Source organism: Taurulus bubalis (assembly GCF_910589615.1).
Source record: "Taurulus bubalis genome assembly, chromosome: 9".
NCBI lineage: Eukaryota > Metazoa > Chordata > Actinopteri > Perciformes > Cottidae > Taurulus > Taurulus bubalis.
In genome coordinates this window covers 5,262,877-5,274,882 of record NC_136597.1, presented here as the reverse complement: position 1 = coordinate 5,274,882, position 12,006 = coordinate 5,262,877, and the positions used below count along the sequence as shown (strand labels likewise).

The 12,006-nt window shown below is 45.1% G+C and overlaps 1 protein-coding gene across 1 annotated transcript in view; it reads right to left on the bottom strand.

The window, feature by feature from the left end:
- Positions 1 to 299: 299 nt before the first annotated feature.
- jph3b (junctophilin 3b) overlaps positions 300 to 12,006 on the bottom strand; it is a gene marked incomplete at both ends in the record, with an annotated part of 36,092 nt that continues 24,385 nt past the window's right edge. Inside the window, 3 exons of the mRNA XM_079224008.1 lie at positions 300 to 380; positions 8,011 to 8,993; positions 10,419 to 10,543. Of these exons, the coding sequence (XP_079080134.1) occupies positions 300 to 380; positions 8,011 to 8,993; positions 10,419 to 10,543 (1,189 nt within the window). The remainder of the gene's footprint in view (positions 381 to 8,010; positions 8,994 to 10,418; positions 10,544 to 12,006) is intronic.

Genomic DNA, 12,006 nt, shown 5'->3' with positions numbered 1-12,006 from the left:
TTCAAGTGGTCCCCTAAGTCCACTTTGCTGGACTCTGTTGCCTCCTCACAGTCCAGCTGCCGGGACTGGTTCGGCCCCTCTTTCGACCACTCCTCTTCCAAGCTCAGCCGAGGTTAGCCCTCCTGGGTCCTCGTCTTCCTCGCCTTCCTCGTCTCCCCTCAGCCGGTCGCAGTCCTCCCGCCGGGGAAGACCAAGGTGTGTGTGTGTGTGGGGGGGGGGGGCGGTTTCGTCGGTAATACTCACATGAAATGTATAGTTGTTGTAGCATAGATAGGCTGACTCTGAACGCGGTGCTGTCTTTAAATAAAAAAGTGGATAAACAAAATAGCCACTCCGATGTTGAGCAGGATCACCATGACAACCAGGATGGTGCTGTAGGCCTGCGTGGGAGAGAGAGGGAGAGGAAAGGGGAGAGTGTCAATAATCGGGACACACACACACACAGACAAGGCTGTTTTCAGTACATCTAACCGTCGAATACACACCACCGTTCGCAGTCATTTAGAGTCCTCTATTTGCCTCATTTACCAAAGCAAGACTTTTGTTTATTCCCATATTTGGTTATTAATTTGTCAATAGACACGCCATGCAGTATGAGGGGATTCATTGAAAAGGAAGGAGGGGAACACAAACCTCCTCGTGGTTAAATAGAGGTGGTAAGTTCCTTTGTGTCATCATCATTTAATCATAAAGGTAGATGATTATCCTCTATTGTGTCAATGTATTCATATGATGTTATTAGTGGTGAAAGGATTTTTGTTGTTGTGGTTTTTTTGCTGTCGTGGTGTTGAAATAATTTCACACTTTAAATATCACATTCTTTGGACCTTGCACAACTGCCGGCACATCACTCATCCCGCGGCTGTCAGGGGAATTCTGGTAACTGTCATTTTGGCCATAGGAGCCTCTTTTACTGGTTCTGAACATCTTACAGATGATATATATATACACACACACACACACACACACACACACACACACACACACACACACACACACACACACACACACAATGCTCTCAAATTTTGAAGACGCAAGGTATTCACCCGACCGCAGCAATGTTGTCCCGTATTGAATAAAATGATGATACTTCCTTTTAGCGCTGCTGTGTGGTACTAAAACTAATGAATCCGGAGTATAAGTCGCCTGCACAGGGTGGTCGATGTTCTTTGTTTTTGTTGTCTTTTTCAAATATTGGGTATACTCACAAATCAACCTCAGCGGCCGCCACATTGCCTTTAGAAATAGCATACAGGTATTAGTAAGGAAAACTCTTTTATCTATTCGGCACATTTCAAAACAATGTTGCTGGAGCTGTTTGAATAAAGGAGAAGAGCGTGGCCACGTTTCCAATGGAAAACCCCAGTGAGATGCTAACTGCTGCATAGGATAACTGGGGGGGGAAACCAGATCTTTACTAGATATGCCAACCCCACTTCCTCAGACAATCTAATAAGATATCAGTACTAACTAGATTCACGTCCCACTGCACACACCCCTCTCTCTCTCTCTCTCTCTCTCTCTCTCTCTCTCTCTCTCTCTCTCTCTCTCTCTCTTTTTACCCGGTCCGCTAAGTGTGGTGCTGTTTGATATGTGCAGTGTCTTTGCAGCGCGTACAGAGATCAGAACCCCCGGCAGCGACGACGATACGTGTTACGAAGCGTAGCGCATCAGCGATGAAGGAGCAATTTCTAAATCTCGATGTAAATAATAGAATCCCGCATTGGTGGGGCCTGTTTCACTTACAAACAGCTTCTCTGACAGGTCAGAGGGCGAACTCGGCTGCAGAACGGCCGCCTGGAGCTGGCGGGGGAGTCAGTGTCTTGCTCAGTGACACTTAAGCAGATGCTGGCTGACAACCCGGGTCATGTGGGTGAAGGCCGGCCTTTCTGACCACCTGTCCGCTCCGGATAAATATGTGAATCAAGTATATTCACTGACATCATCATTGATGCTGCAGATTTCTTTTTTTTCTCTGTGTGTCTGTGTGTGTGTGTGTGTGTGTGTGTTAATTGAGTCTAATCGTCTTCACAATAGTTGCAGCGGAAAGGGAGAGTGGGACTCTGAGAACTCAGCATTAGTGCAACATTGTTGCAGATGAATCTGTCCAGAGTGCCGCTAACAAGGTTTCTGCTGATCAATCCGGTGAAAGGCTTATCACAGATCTGTGTCATAGATGATTACCAGACCGGGTGGAGGAAATCCTCCGATCATTAAGCCTTCTCCAGCTCGATTTAGGAAGGAAATCTACGCTTTTTATGTCGCCAATGCCGAATTGCCGTAGTGCCGACTTGTAGACTTTCACATCTATCTCCACTCTTCGAGAAATGATTTGTTGATTACTGAATAATTTGATTCTTTCCATGTCTAGTCATCTCATTTGTGCCGGAGCAGGATCACTCACAATTATTTTTCGATGAGTAAATTATACGAAAACTCGGATCATAGCAAACAAAACAAGTTGGAAAATACACTCATCTGAGGGAACTCTAATATCTGTACTCTAACTGAAGCTACAGCCAGCATTAACACACAGCAACAACTTGTTTGTTTCTCTCTAATTTTTCATACCAAATAAACAAACAAGATGCAGTGTGTTAATTATGGAGCTTTAGAGGTGCTGCTAGGCAAATGTGTTTACCTTTGGATGGAGCCAGGCTGGCTGTTTCCCGCTGTTTTGAGTTTTTATGCTAAGCTAACCTAATTATGCTGGCTATAGTTTCGTACTAGCGTATAGAGATCTCTTCCTGCGAGGAAGTGTAGATGTCAAAACTATTAAACTTTAAGAATTTTGAACATTTTATAATTATTGTAATTTATCTACAATATGTTATTGTATTACATCAATGACTGGTACAGCACTCTGAAATCTGCATTTCTACCATTATTTCTCAATCTCTTTTTTTGTCAATACTTGAACTTGCAACCTATTTACATTTTTTTCAATAACTATTATTTTCTTTTGAAAAACACGTCAACAGAGCCGGTTTATTCTTACTCCGCCTGGTGTAAAATCATTGAAATGCACGGAGCACAGAGCACAGAGCAGCACTCTTCAGAGACAACAAAGATCAGGTTAAGTATAATCACGGAACAAATAGTTTAAGCCCCTCATTTGTTGTTCTTTTCCCTTTGCTGGAAACTGCTATAAACCACTTTGCTGTCGTTAATAAAGAGATGCAATTTAATCTCCCCACCAGCTCCCTTGACCCCACCAAACACCTTTTTTATAACAGAATGCCTATTATCCTGAGAATAAAGTGCTGGACAAGAACACATAATTTTCCTGCTTACTGGCGTCCCCTGGAACGGAGAACTGCCACTGTGAGGAATCTTTGAAAGAAGAGTCATTTATATCCTCAAGGCCTTTTTTCAAACAATTATTTAGAAAATGCATTGGAAAGCTATATTAACGCTAATGCTTCACAATCAAATGTTTTATATGAATACCGTATAAATGACAGTGTGTAATAGAAAAATGGTTGCCCTTCTTCTCCTAATCTTTTGTTTTATTGCCGACAGACTCACCGTTTTGTTCAGTTTTACTACACGTTATTCCAGCAGCAGCAGCACGCAGTTGTTTTCAGAAATTACCCAACACGACTCGATGAGCAGGAGTTGTGGACAGTAACTGCTACTTTTTTTTGGTTCCACTATCCTCAGTGGAAAACCAAATAGCGAAAAGGACCTGGTACTAAAAGTACCAGGTCAAGTCAAGGCGAAAGGAACCATGCAGTGAAAATGAGGCATTAGCGACCACTCTTCCGCTCACACTGACTCGTGGGATCCCCCAAGGCTCCATCCTAGGACCACTGTTTTTCCGACTTTAAAAAAAAACATTGACAAAATTACCAGATAATTAATTTTCAATGCCATGCAGACCATATGCAAATATTCGACAGTTCTGCAGGTGTAAGCAGTGCAGGTCTGGGACGAGACACGAATCCCGGTCTCCTGCATGAAAAGGACCCGCACCCCCGCCTCGCTCTTTTGTGTTTCACAAGCTTTCCAACAGCTGATCAAAGACGGACGTTTTCATAATTAGAGTTTGTGCCTGTTACTTTAAATCCTTGACGCTGAACAATCAAGACCCCAAGCTAACCTCGGTCTGCGTTTTGATCACTGTCGGGAATTTTGGCACTCGGAGTTCAATATCCCCAGCACTGCCTTTTATCGTCTTATAGGAAATACCGCACAGCCACATCCTTTAGACGCGGAAAGATCGTTTATCACTAGCGGGCTCGACGACAGTGCTGTAAGGCTTTTGTGGCCCACCTAAGACAGCTTTACATAAACTGCAGACCTGCCAAAATGCAGCAGTGTGAGTGTGTGTGTGTGTGTGTGTGTGTGTGTGTGTGTGTGTGTGTGTGTGTGTGTGTGTGTGTGTGTGTGTGTGTCAGCAGGCGAGGACATGTATACATACACCTGTTTTAAAGTCGATCCTTCTTTGGGCATTTTAAGATTCTGCCCGTGTTTTTCCCCTCATTGGAGTAGCGACTGATAACATGTCAAACATGCTTTAAAGACCTTGTCCCTGCCAAATCTGCCCCTCATTACAGGCTCAGGCCTTTCACTTCGCTCACTGACGCCGGCGTCACAATCTGTCGTCATTTTCGAGTCAAAATTCGTAAGATATTATTTTTAGCTGACAGTCTCTGGCGTGTCCACGAGCCTGCTCCTTCATCTTTCATGTGTTTTTATTTTGTTACTTTTCAAGATCTCCTCACCATCATGAGAGTTTTTGTTATTGTGGGCCACGAAGGGCTCGGGCTCGTCTGGAGGACGCGTCCCACTGAGGTGTTGTTCCCGTAAATATGAGCCCTCTGGGATGCGCGCAGGTTCATTTCTGTGTTCTATGATGCCGACTGGTTCATGTCTTCGAGTGCAAAGGCTTCATACTGGATAGGGCAAAACTAAATAATGCACTTTTGTATTGCAATCTTGTGCAAAAAGCACATTTTCAATTAAGTTTGATTGATTGCTAAAAAGAGGTCCTTTGTGTGTGCGTGTGTGTATTTGTGTGTGTCTGTGTGAGCAGCCCCAACGTTAGCATGGTGTTTTCAGCGTATTTATTGGACTGTGATAGTATCTTTGTGTGCTGTGAACCTGTCTTACACAAATCTCACTTGCCTCTCTGCGACTGCAAACACACACACACACACACACACACACACACACACACACACACACACACACACACACACACACCACCACCACCTCCACCCACCCACCCCCCGCCCCTCTGTCACTGACACACACCAACCGATTGGCCGCCGTTGAAGCAAGGCATAAGCTGTTCCCTAGCAACAGAGAGCTGGTTAACCAATAGGGGGCCTTCTGGTGAGGAAGGGGCTAGTTTGCCAGTCTGCTGTTACTAAGGTGCAGAGAGGACCGCTGGGGTTCTCTCTCCGCCTGCATATCTGAGTTTGGTGTGTTTTAGGCTTCGGTGTTTTCACGTAGCAGGTAGCAGCAGCAGCTGAGCGACTAAATAACCGGCTTCATCCTCGGTGCCAGTCATCACACCGCTGCAGACCAATTTGAATTAAAGAGAGCAAGTTGTGCGAGGAGTGTGGAACTGTGTTTAACAGTTTACACACAAGTGGAATGAGTGTGTGTGTGTGAGTGCAATAGAAAGAGAGAGAGAGAGAGAGAGAGAGAGAGAGAGAGAGAGAGAGAGAGATTGTATTTATAATGTGTGGCTTTCACTTGCAGCTTGATTTTCTTTTTTCTTGGTTTCATTAGCTAATGCTGCGACCGTATTATCATCCAGGATTAGCGTGGTCGGGGCCGTCCACCAGCCTGAGTCAAGACGTAGCCAAAAAATTATATTAAAACGGCGTAATCCTACAGCTGCTAGCTCGTAGTACAAAAAAAAAAAATCTTTCTTTATTTCACAAGTGTGTGCCTCTCCCCCAGGATTATCTTAATATGTGGGATAACATTGTGTTATGTCACAGGGGATGGAATGTATCCTCATGACAGTGGGCAACAAATCCTTTTAGTCAAATCAATGTGTGGCTGTGACGCGACAGATATGACAAATGCACCGTTCAGCTGCTGTCCAAGGGTGACAATAGGGCCAAACAGAGCCGTGCAGAGGTCCAGACCAGGCGCGGAGCCGGAAAGAGGCCTGGGCGGCACCGGCAAACCCACATTACTCCATGGCCCCACCCAGCCAAGTTTGATGAAAACTAAAAAACTAAATTGCAGGTAACCGAACGTAACAGACTGAGCCCCACTCCGGTTCTCTGGGCAAGTTTCCAAGCCTGGCCGGGGGAAGTGTGTAGCCATGGACGATTCCTTTGACAGGAGGAATGGTGACCGTCTAAAATTAGTTTTGGATATTGTGCCGTCCCCCTACGAGGACACGGGGGAAATGCAGACGATCTCAAAAAAGGAAACTTCATAGAAACGTTCAAGTTCAAGTCTGCAAATGTGATGCACAGAATCGTCCAGAGCAGCTGCCCAGAAACGGAACTTTGATGATGACAGATGTTGAAAAATGAGCAGCTGGACTCAGCAGACTCCTTGATGTTGCGCAAGAGCAAAACTGAAGTCCGTGAAACCTATTGTGCTCTGACGACAGAATAATCTAAGGATGAGTCAACGAGTGAACTCGTAGACATTTTCACGCATTCCAAAATAAACGAACAGGCATTCGGGTTCATGGACACAACTGAAATGGTCAAAGTAGTATTTCAAAGAAGGTATTGCACTGACACTGGACCCATCTATGCGTTGCCTTCAGTTTTGACAGTTCAGGAAACAAGGGAGGTGTGCATATGACTCCAAAAAAAAAAAAAATCCTCATCAGCGAAATGTGGCTTACATGCCGATGTTTTTAGGCCTTGGCACCATTTATGTAATATATCTTGATATTTTAATATTTTCTCTCAAATAATATGACTATTTGATTAAACCCTTTGCTGTGTATGATCACACCAGCATGAGCCTTCTAGCAAACTAATCTCAACACTGAGGTGGTGTACTGTCCTTTTGAGGTCAAAATTTTCAAAATTTGAATTATTATTCACACAATAGAAATGTGAATTTTCTCTGAAATACAGTTTGCAGACAGTAGCTAATTAAATTACATTAAGTAATGGTGTTTTGTGCATAAGCCATACTTAATAGTCTAAATTGTTTATCTTAAATTTAATTCAAACATCGTTACCGCGGAAACACAGCACACACCCTTTGCTTCTCCGTCAGGTAAACACTGTCACACTGTTGCCGTAGATTACACTGTCTGTCTGGAGCAGTGTGGAGGCAATCGATACGCTCTGGATTTCGCGTTGTGCATCATTAATTGAAAATAACGATGGTGTTGTTTCTTTCTTAATTCACACACACACGACTATGGCTGCACCAACAACCTTTTTCCCACTTCCAACTTGTCCAATACCGACTCTTGGTCCGTGCCCCTCGGCGTCTGACACCAAGGCACCCAGTATGAGACGCAACGGGCATTCGGGCAGCTCCAATGTAAACAAATCCGCAAATGGCCTCAAAGTCTCACTGAAGGACACTTCGGCAGAGCGGAAGCCGTTTACTTGGCTTTACTGATGTCACGCCCGAAAAACAGTGCACCAAGAAAAACGTTTAATCCTCCAGTCTAAGTTCCAGGCAATTTTCACAGGATCGAGAGTTCATCAGTGAGGTCTGGTCGTGGCAAAAATGTAAATCACGGATGGAATTTTTTATGTAATGTAATGGCGGTCAGCTGTTAATTCACAGTGACTGAGGTGAGCTCTAGAAAGAGTGCATTCTCTACTGCTGTAAGAGCCCTTTTTTTGTATTTTTCTTCTAAATTTTCCACTCAAACTGCCTGTGCACCAGAAGGGGATTTCAGTGACGATGCAAAGGGCCCGAGAGTAAAGTGCAGTGCCGTGTTGAGGCCAGCAGCAGTTTTGTGAAACGCAAACCTTGTGTCGCTTTAATCTCATCATTCAGAGTTTGTCGAGTGTTGTATTTGTGTACCAGAGCTGCTGTGCTCGTTATGAGTCTTACCGAGTTGCCTTTGCTCTGCGCGAGGCTGTGGTCCTGCTGATCCGGTGTGATGGGGGAGGACTTCAGAGGGGGGGAGAGGGTGAGGTCCCGACGCAGAGGCCGCGAATCCATCTTTTCCCCCGCTCTGTCCAGCTTGTGCGCTGAGTCTTTACCCCCGTCCCTCCCCTCTTTCCCCTCCCTCCCGTCGCGGTTCTTATGCCTCTGCCGCTGCACTGTGTGCGAGCGGCCCTCGCCATGAGCAAGACTATGCCCGGGCTTCTCCTCCCCGGGCCCATGGGGCTTGTGGGTAGTGGAGTCTCTGGGCTGTAAAGGCTTCATCTCCATCTCATAATTGCTCATTTTCTCCTCATCCTGCTCCAGCAGCCGGCCCCCCCGACCGTGCACGCCCCTGTGCCCCGAAGTCCAAGAGGCCGACGAGGACGACTCCGTCCACCTGTCCCCTCTGGCCTGTCTGTGATTGGACGATCCGTGCTCCCGGGTCTTGTGACTGGAGGAGCTGTGTTTGTGTCCGTTGGTCCGGCTCGCTCCTGCCCCGCCTTCCCCTTTCGCCAGCACCCCTCTCCTCTTGTCCTCGCTCCAGCTGTTGGCGCGTGGGGGCTCCCCCTTCCCTCCTCCTCCTCCTCCGCCTTCGACTCCCCCGCTTCGCCCCTCCACCATCACCTGGATCTCCGTCTGTCCTCCTCCCCCACCTTTCTCACATCTTTCTCCACTGTCCTTACTCTTGTCCACGTGGTCCACGGCGGTCTGCCGGTGGAAGCGGGCACTCTTGGTGCGCTGAGACGGGCGGATGGGGGGAGGCGGGGTGTGGGGCGGGGAGGAGGAAGGTGGGCTGAGATCCGGGGTGGCGGCGTCGTTCGAGGGGTCGTCGGAGGCCACGCTCTTCACGTAGAGGTCGGGGCTGTCGGCGGTGCCAACGCTACTCGACAGCCCCTCGCCCTCCACCTCACTGGACACCTGGCGTTTGGGGCGCTGCACCTCCATGCCTGCAAAGGACAGATGACATCAGAAAGGTGGCCGACATTTTTTGGGAGGCGGTGGAAGCTATGACGCCGTCTTGTTTAAATGTGAGCGCAAGTATCAGTACAGCCAACGATGACATGCATACTATTTCAGAACATGTTCAGACTGGATGAAAGTGACTGATGATGATTTTCTTTCTTTCTTTTTTTAAAGCATAACCCCTCGCCAACATTAATATATTATCTAATCTATTTTCGTTGCCAAAAAAACGCAACACAATTTATTATGATAAATATGTCCATCAAATCAATTACACCAGTGATTTTCAACCACCACTGTGCCGCGAGAGATTGTCAGGTGTGCCGTGGGAAAATGTCCAATTTCACTTAATCGGTCAAAAAAAACATTATTTAGTTGCGCAAATAATTTTTCATTATTGAGCGTCTGAGCCTGCATTGGCTGGCCTAGTCAATAAATACTCTTCCATGCCAGTAGGTAGCGCAATATTGACCTACGATATATATATATATATATATATATATATATATATATATATATATATATTTTTTTTTTTTTTTTTTTAATGTAGAAGATGTGCCGCGGCTCAAAAAAGGTTGAAAAACACTGAATAAACATAAATAACATAATAATAACATAAAATAAACACGACATACTGAGAGGCATGGCAAGGCCTGTTGGAGATGTTTACCCCAGACGGCTGGTCCAAAGACTGCAGCGCAAAAAATAAATAAATAAATATGCAAAGCCATCTTTGTGATGTAACTACTTAATCTTTTAAAACATTTTTTTTTGTGCATTTACTATAAATCTCCCAACGGAAGAGTGAAGCTGGGATGATAAAAAAGATTTTAATCCTAATCATTTTTGCACAGTCCTTTAGTTTTGATCCGCAAAACAAATGTGAAAGAAGCGGTCGAGCACATGATGATAACCAGGATGTATACGCATCAACACGGACAAAATGTCAGCGCTGGTACTTGTTGACGTAGAAACAGACAGCCGCTGAGAGCAGAATGGATGGCAAAAGAACAATCACTGTCATCCCAGGTATCCGTGAGTGGGAGTGTACAGTATGTCATGAAGTCAGAGTGTGTGTGTGTGTGTGTGTGTGTGTGTGTGTGTGTGTGTGTGTGTGTGTGTGTGTGTGCGTGTGTGTGTGCGTGTGTGTCACTGCACTGAGTAGTGCATGGGCTTGTGGGTTGGCTACCTGTGGTGCTGTACATGTGTGAGTGGCAGAGGCCGAAACGCAAAGCTGGAGGGTGGTTTACACCGACCTTTATCACCATCCCACACACACACACAAATGTGTTTTGTTTGTTCACGCATGTGTAGGCACACGTGTTAACTATATGTCTGCTTAGCTTTGTTGATTATGGACATATGAGTAACTAGGCATGTTGTGATTTCGGTGAGTTGTGTGTGCCCACCATTTCCCGGGTGCTGGAAGGAAGGGGAGAACTGCTTGGCGGTGACTCTCGCCATGCGACTCTCCTCCTGGGCTTTCTGAGCTGCTCCCACCGCGGCCTCAGCCTTACCCTGCGCATGAGCCGTCCTGACGAACAGAAGACAGGGGAAACAGAATGTGCAGAGTAGAATAAATCAATCAAACTTTTCACTTTGAACATTCAGAATCGTTGGCTGGCAGTGGGGTCCAAAACGAATTCCTTTGAGAGAGAAAAAAGTGCAGCAGGGTTGGAAGGAGATAAGGAATTCTTGTTCAAAAGAACAGAACAGAATCGAAAAACATTGTCCAAAACTACTGTTAAAAAAATACAAAATATAATAACTGACCTTTGGAGCAATAAAGGTGCCAACAATGCACCGCAGTATTTCTGTTTTTCACTGACATAGCGCGGGTTTCATACAATGTCATCAACATAAGTTTCAATACACACAAGACTCTCAATCAGTAATCAGCAATCAGTTCACCTCCATTAACTTTGTATTCACTATATTCATCGCCTGAACTATAGGACGCTTCCGCATTACATCAGTTTATCTGAATAAAGGCGATACAGTTTTTGGAGCTGTGAGGAGCCGCTGTGAGGAACTTTTACTGCTAGCAACTATGGGGTATTAACATAAGAAAATAAACCTATTAAATCAAGAACGGACAATTTGGTGTTAGCTAGATAGCTAGTCTGCGAGCTGAACGCAAGATAGCCATTTACTAGCTAGCAGACAGACAGACATGTTGGTTTAATTGACACAGAAGAGGTTGCTACGAGCTGCTAACGTTTTCCATACTGATTAAAGGTTTCTAGCTAGCTAGGAAAATTACCCACCAATTCTTAATCGCTAAGATCTGATATCTAATGAAGATCCAACATTTTTTTATGGGAACTTAAATGATACATCTAAATACAGTCCCATCCCCATTAAGCCTATGTAAATCATTTCTTCTCAGTTACCGTTATGAAAAGAACATGCAGTGTACACCCCCTTCATTCATATCTGAGTCATCCATTCTATTGTGTGTTGTCGAGGCTGACGAATCTCATTATAAAAGACACCTGAGCCGAAGGATGAGGAAAAAAAAAAACACTGCGCACGCAAACACCATGAACAGCTTGACATATTACATGATACCTCACGCAGTAACTTATTTATTGCAGAGTTCCAGTATGTATTGTATTCATCTGTTTAATCATTTGTCTGAAAATGTGTTCACACTCACAAAAATAATTCATTGCTCTGCCGGTCTGTCGGGCTTTTCACGTCTCCTTCATCCCTCTAACTGCTCCTTTACAGCCTCCTTTTCATATCTGCCTCGCTCTTTCTTTTATTTCCTCCAATGTTCCTTTGTGCATCTTTCTAATTGCTCCTTCCATCTTTATCACAATCCCCTTTTCATCTGCCTCATGTCCCTCCATCTCTCTCTCTCTCTCTCTCTCTCTCTCTCTCTCTCTATTTCTCTCTGGTCATATCAGATCGATCTTTTCTCTCAATTACAACCCTACTTTCACCTTTGTCACCCTCTTTCCATCCGCCTATCTTTTGCTGTCTTCCGGGGGG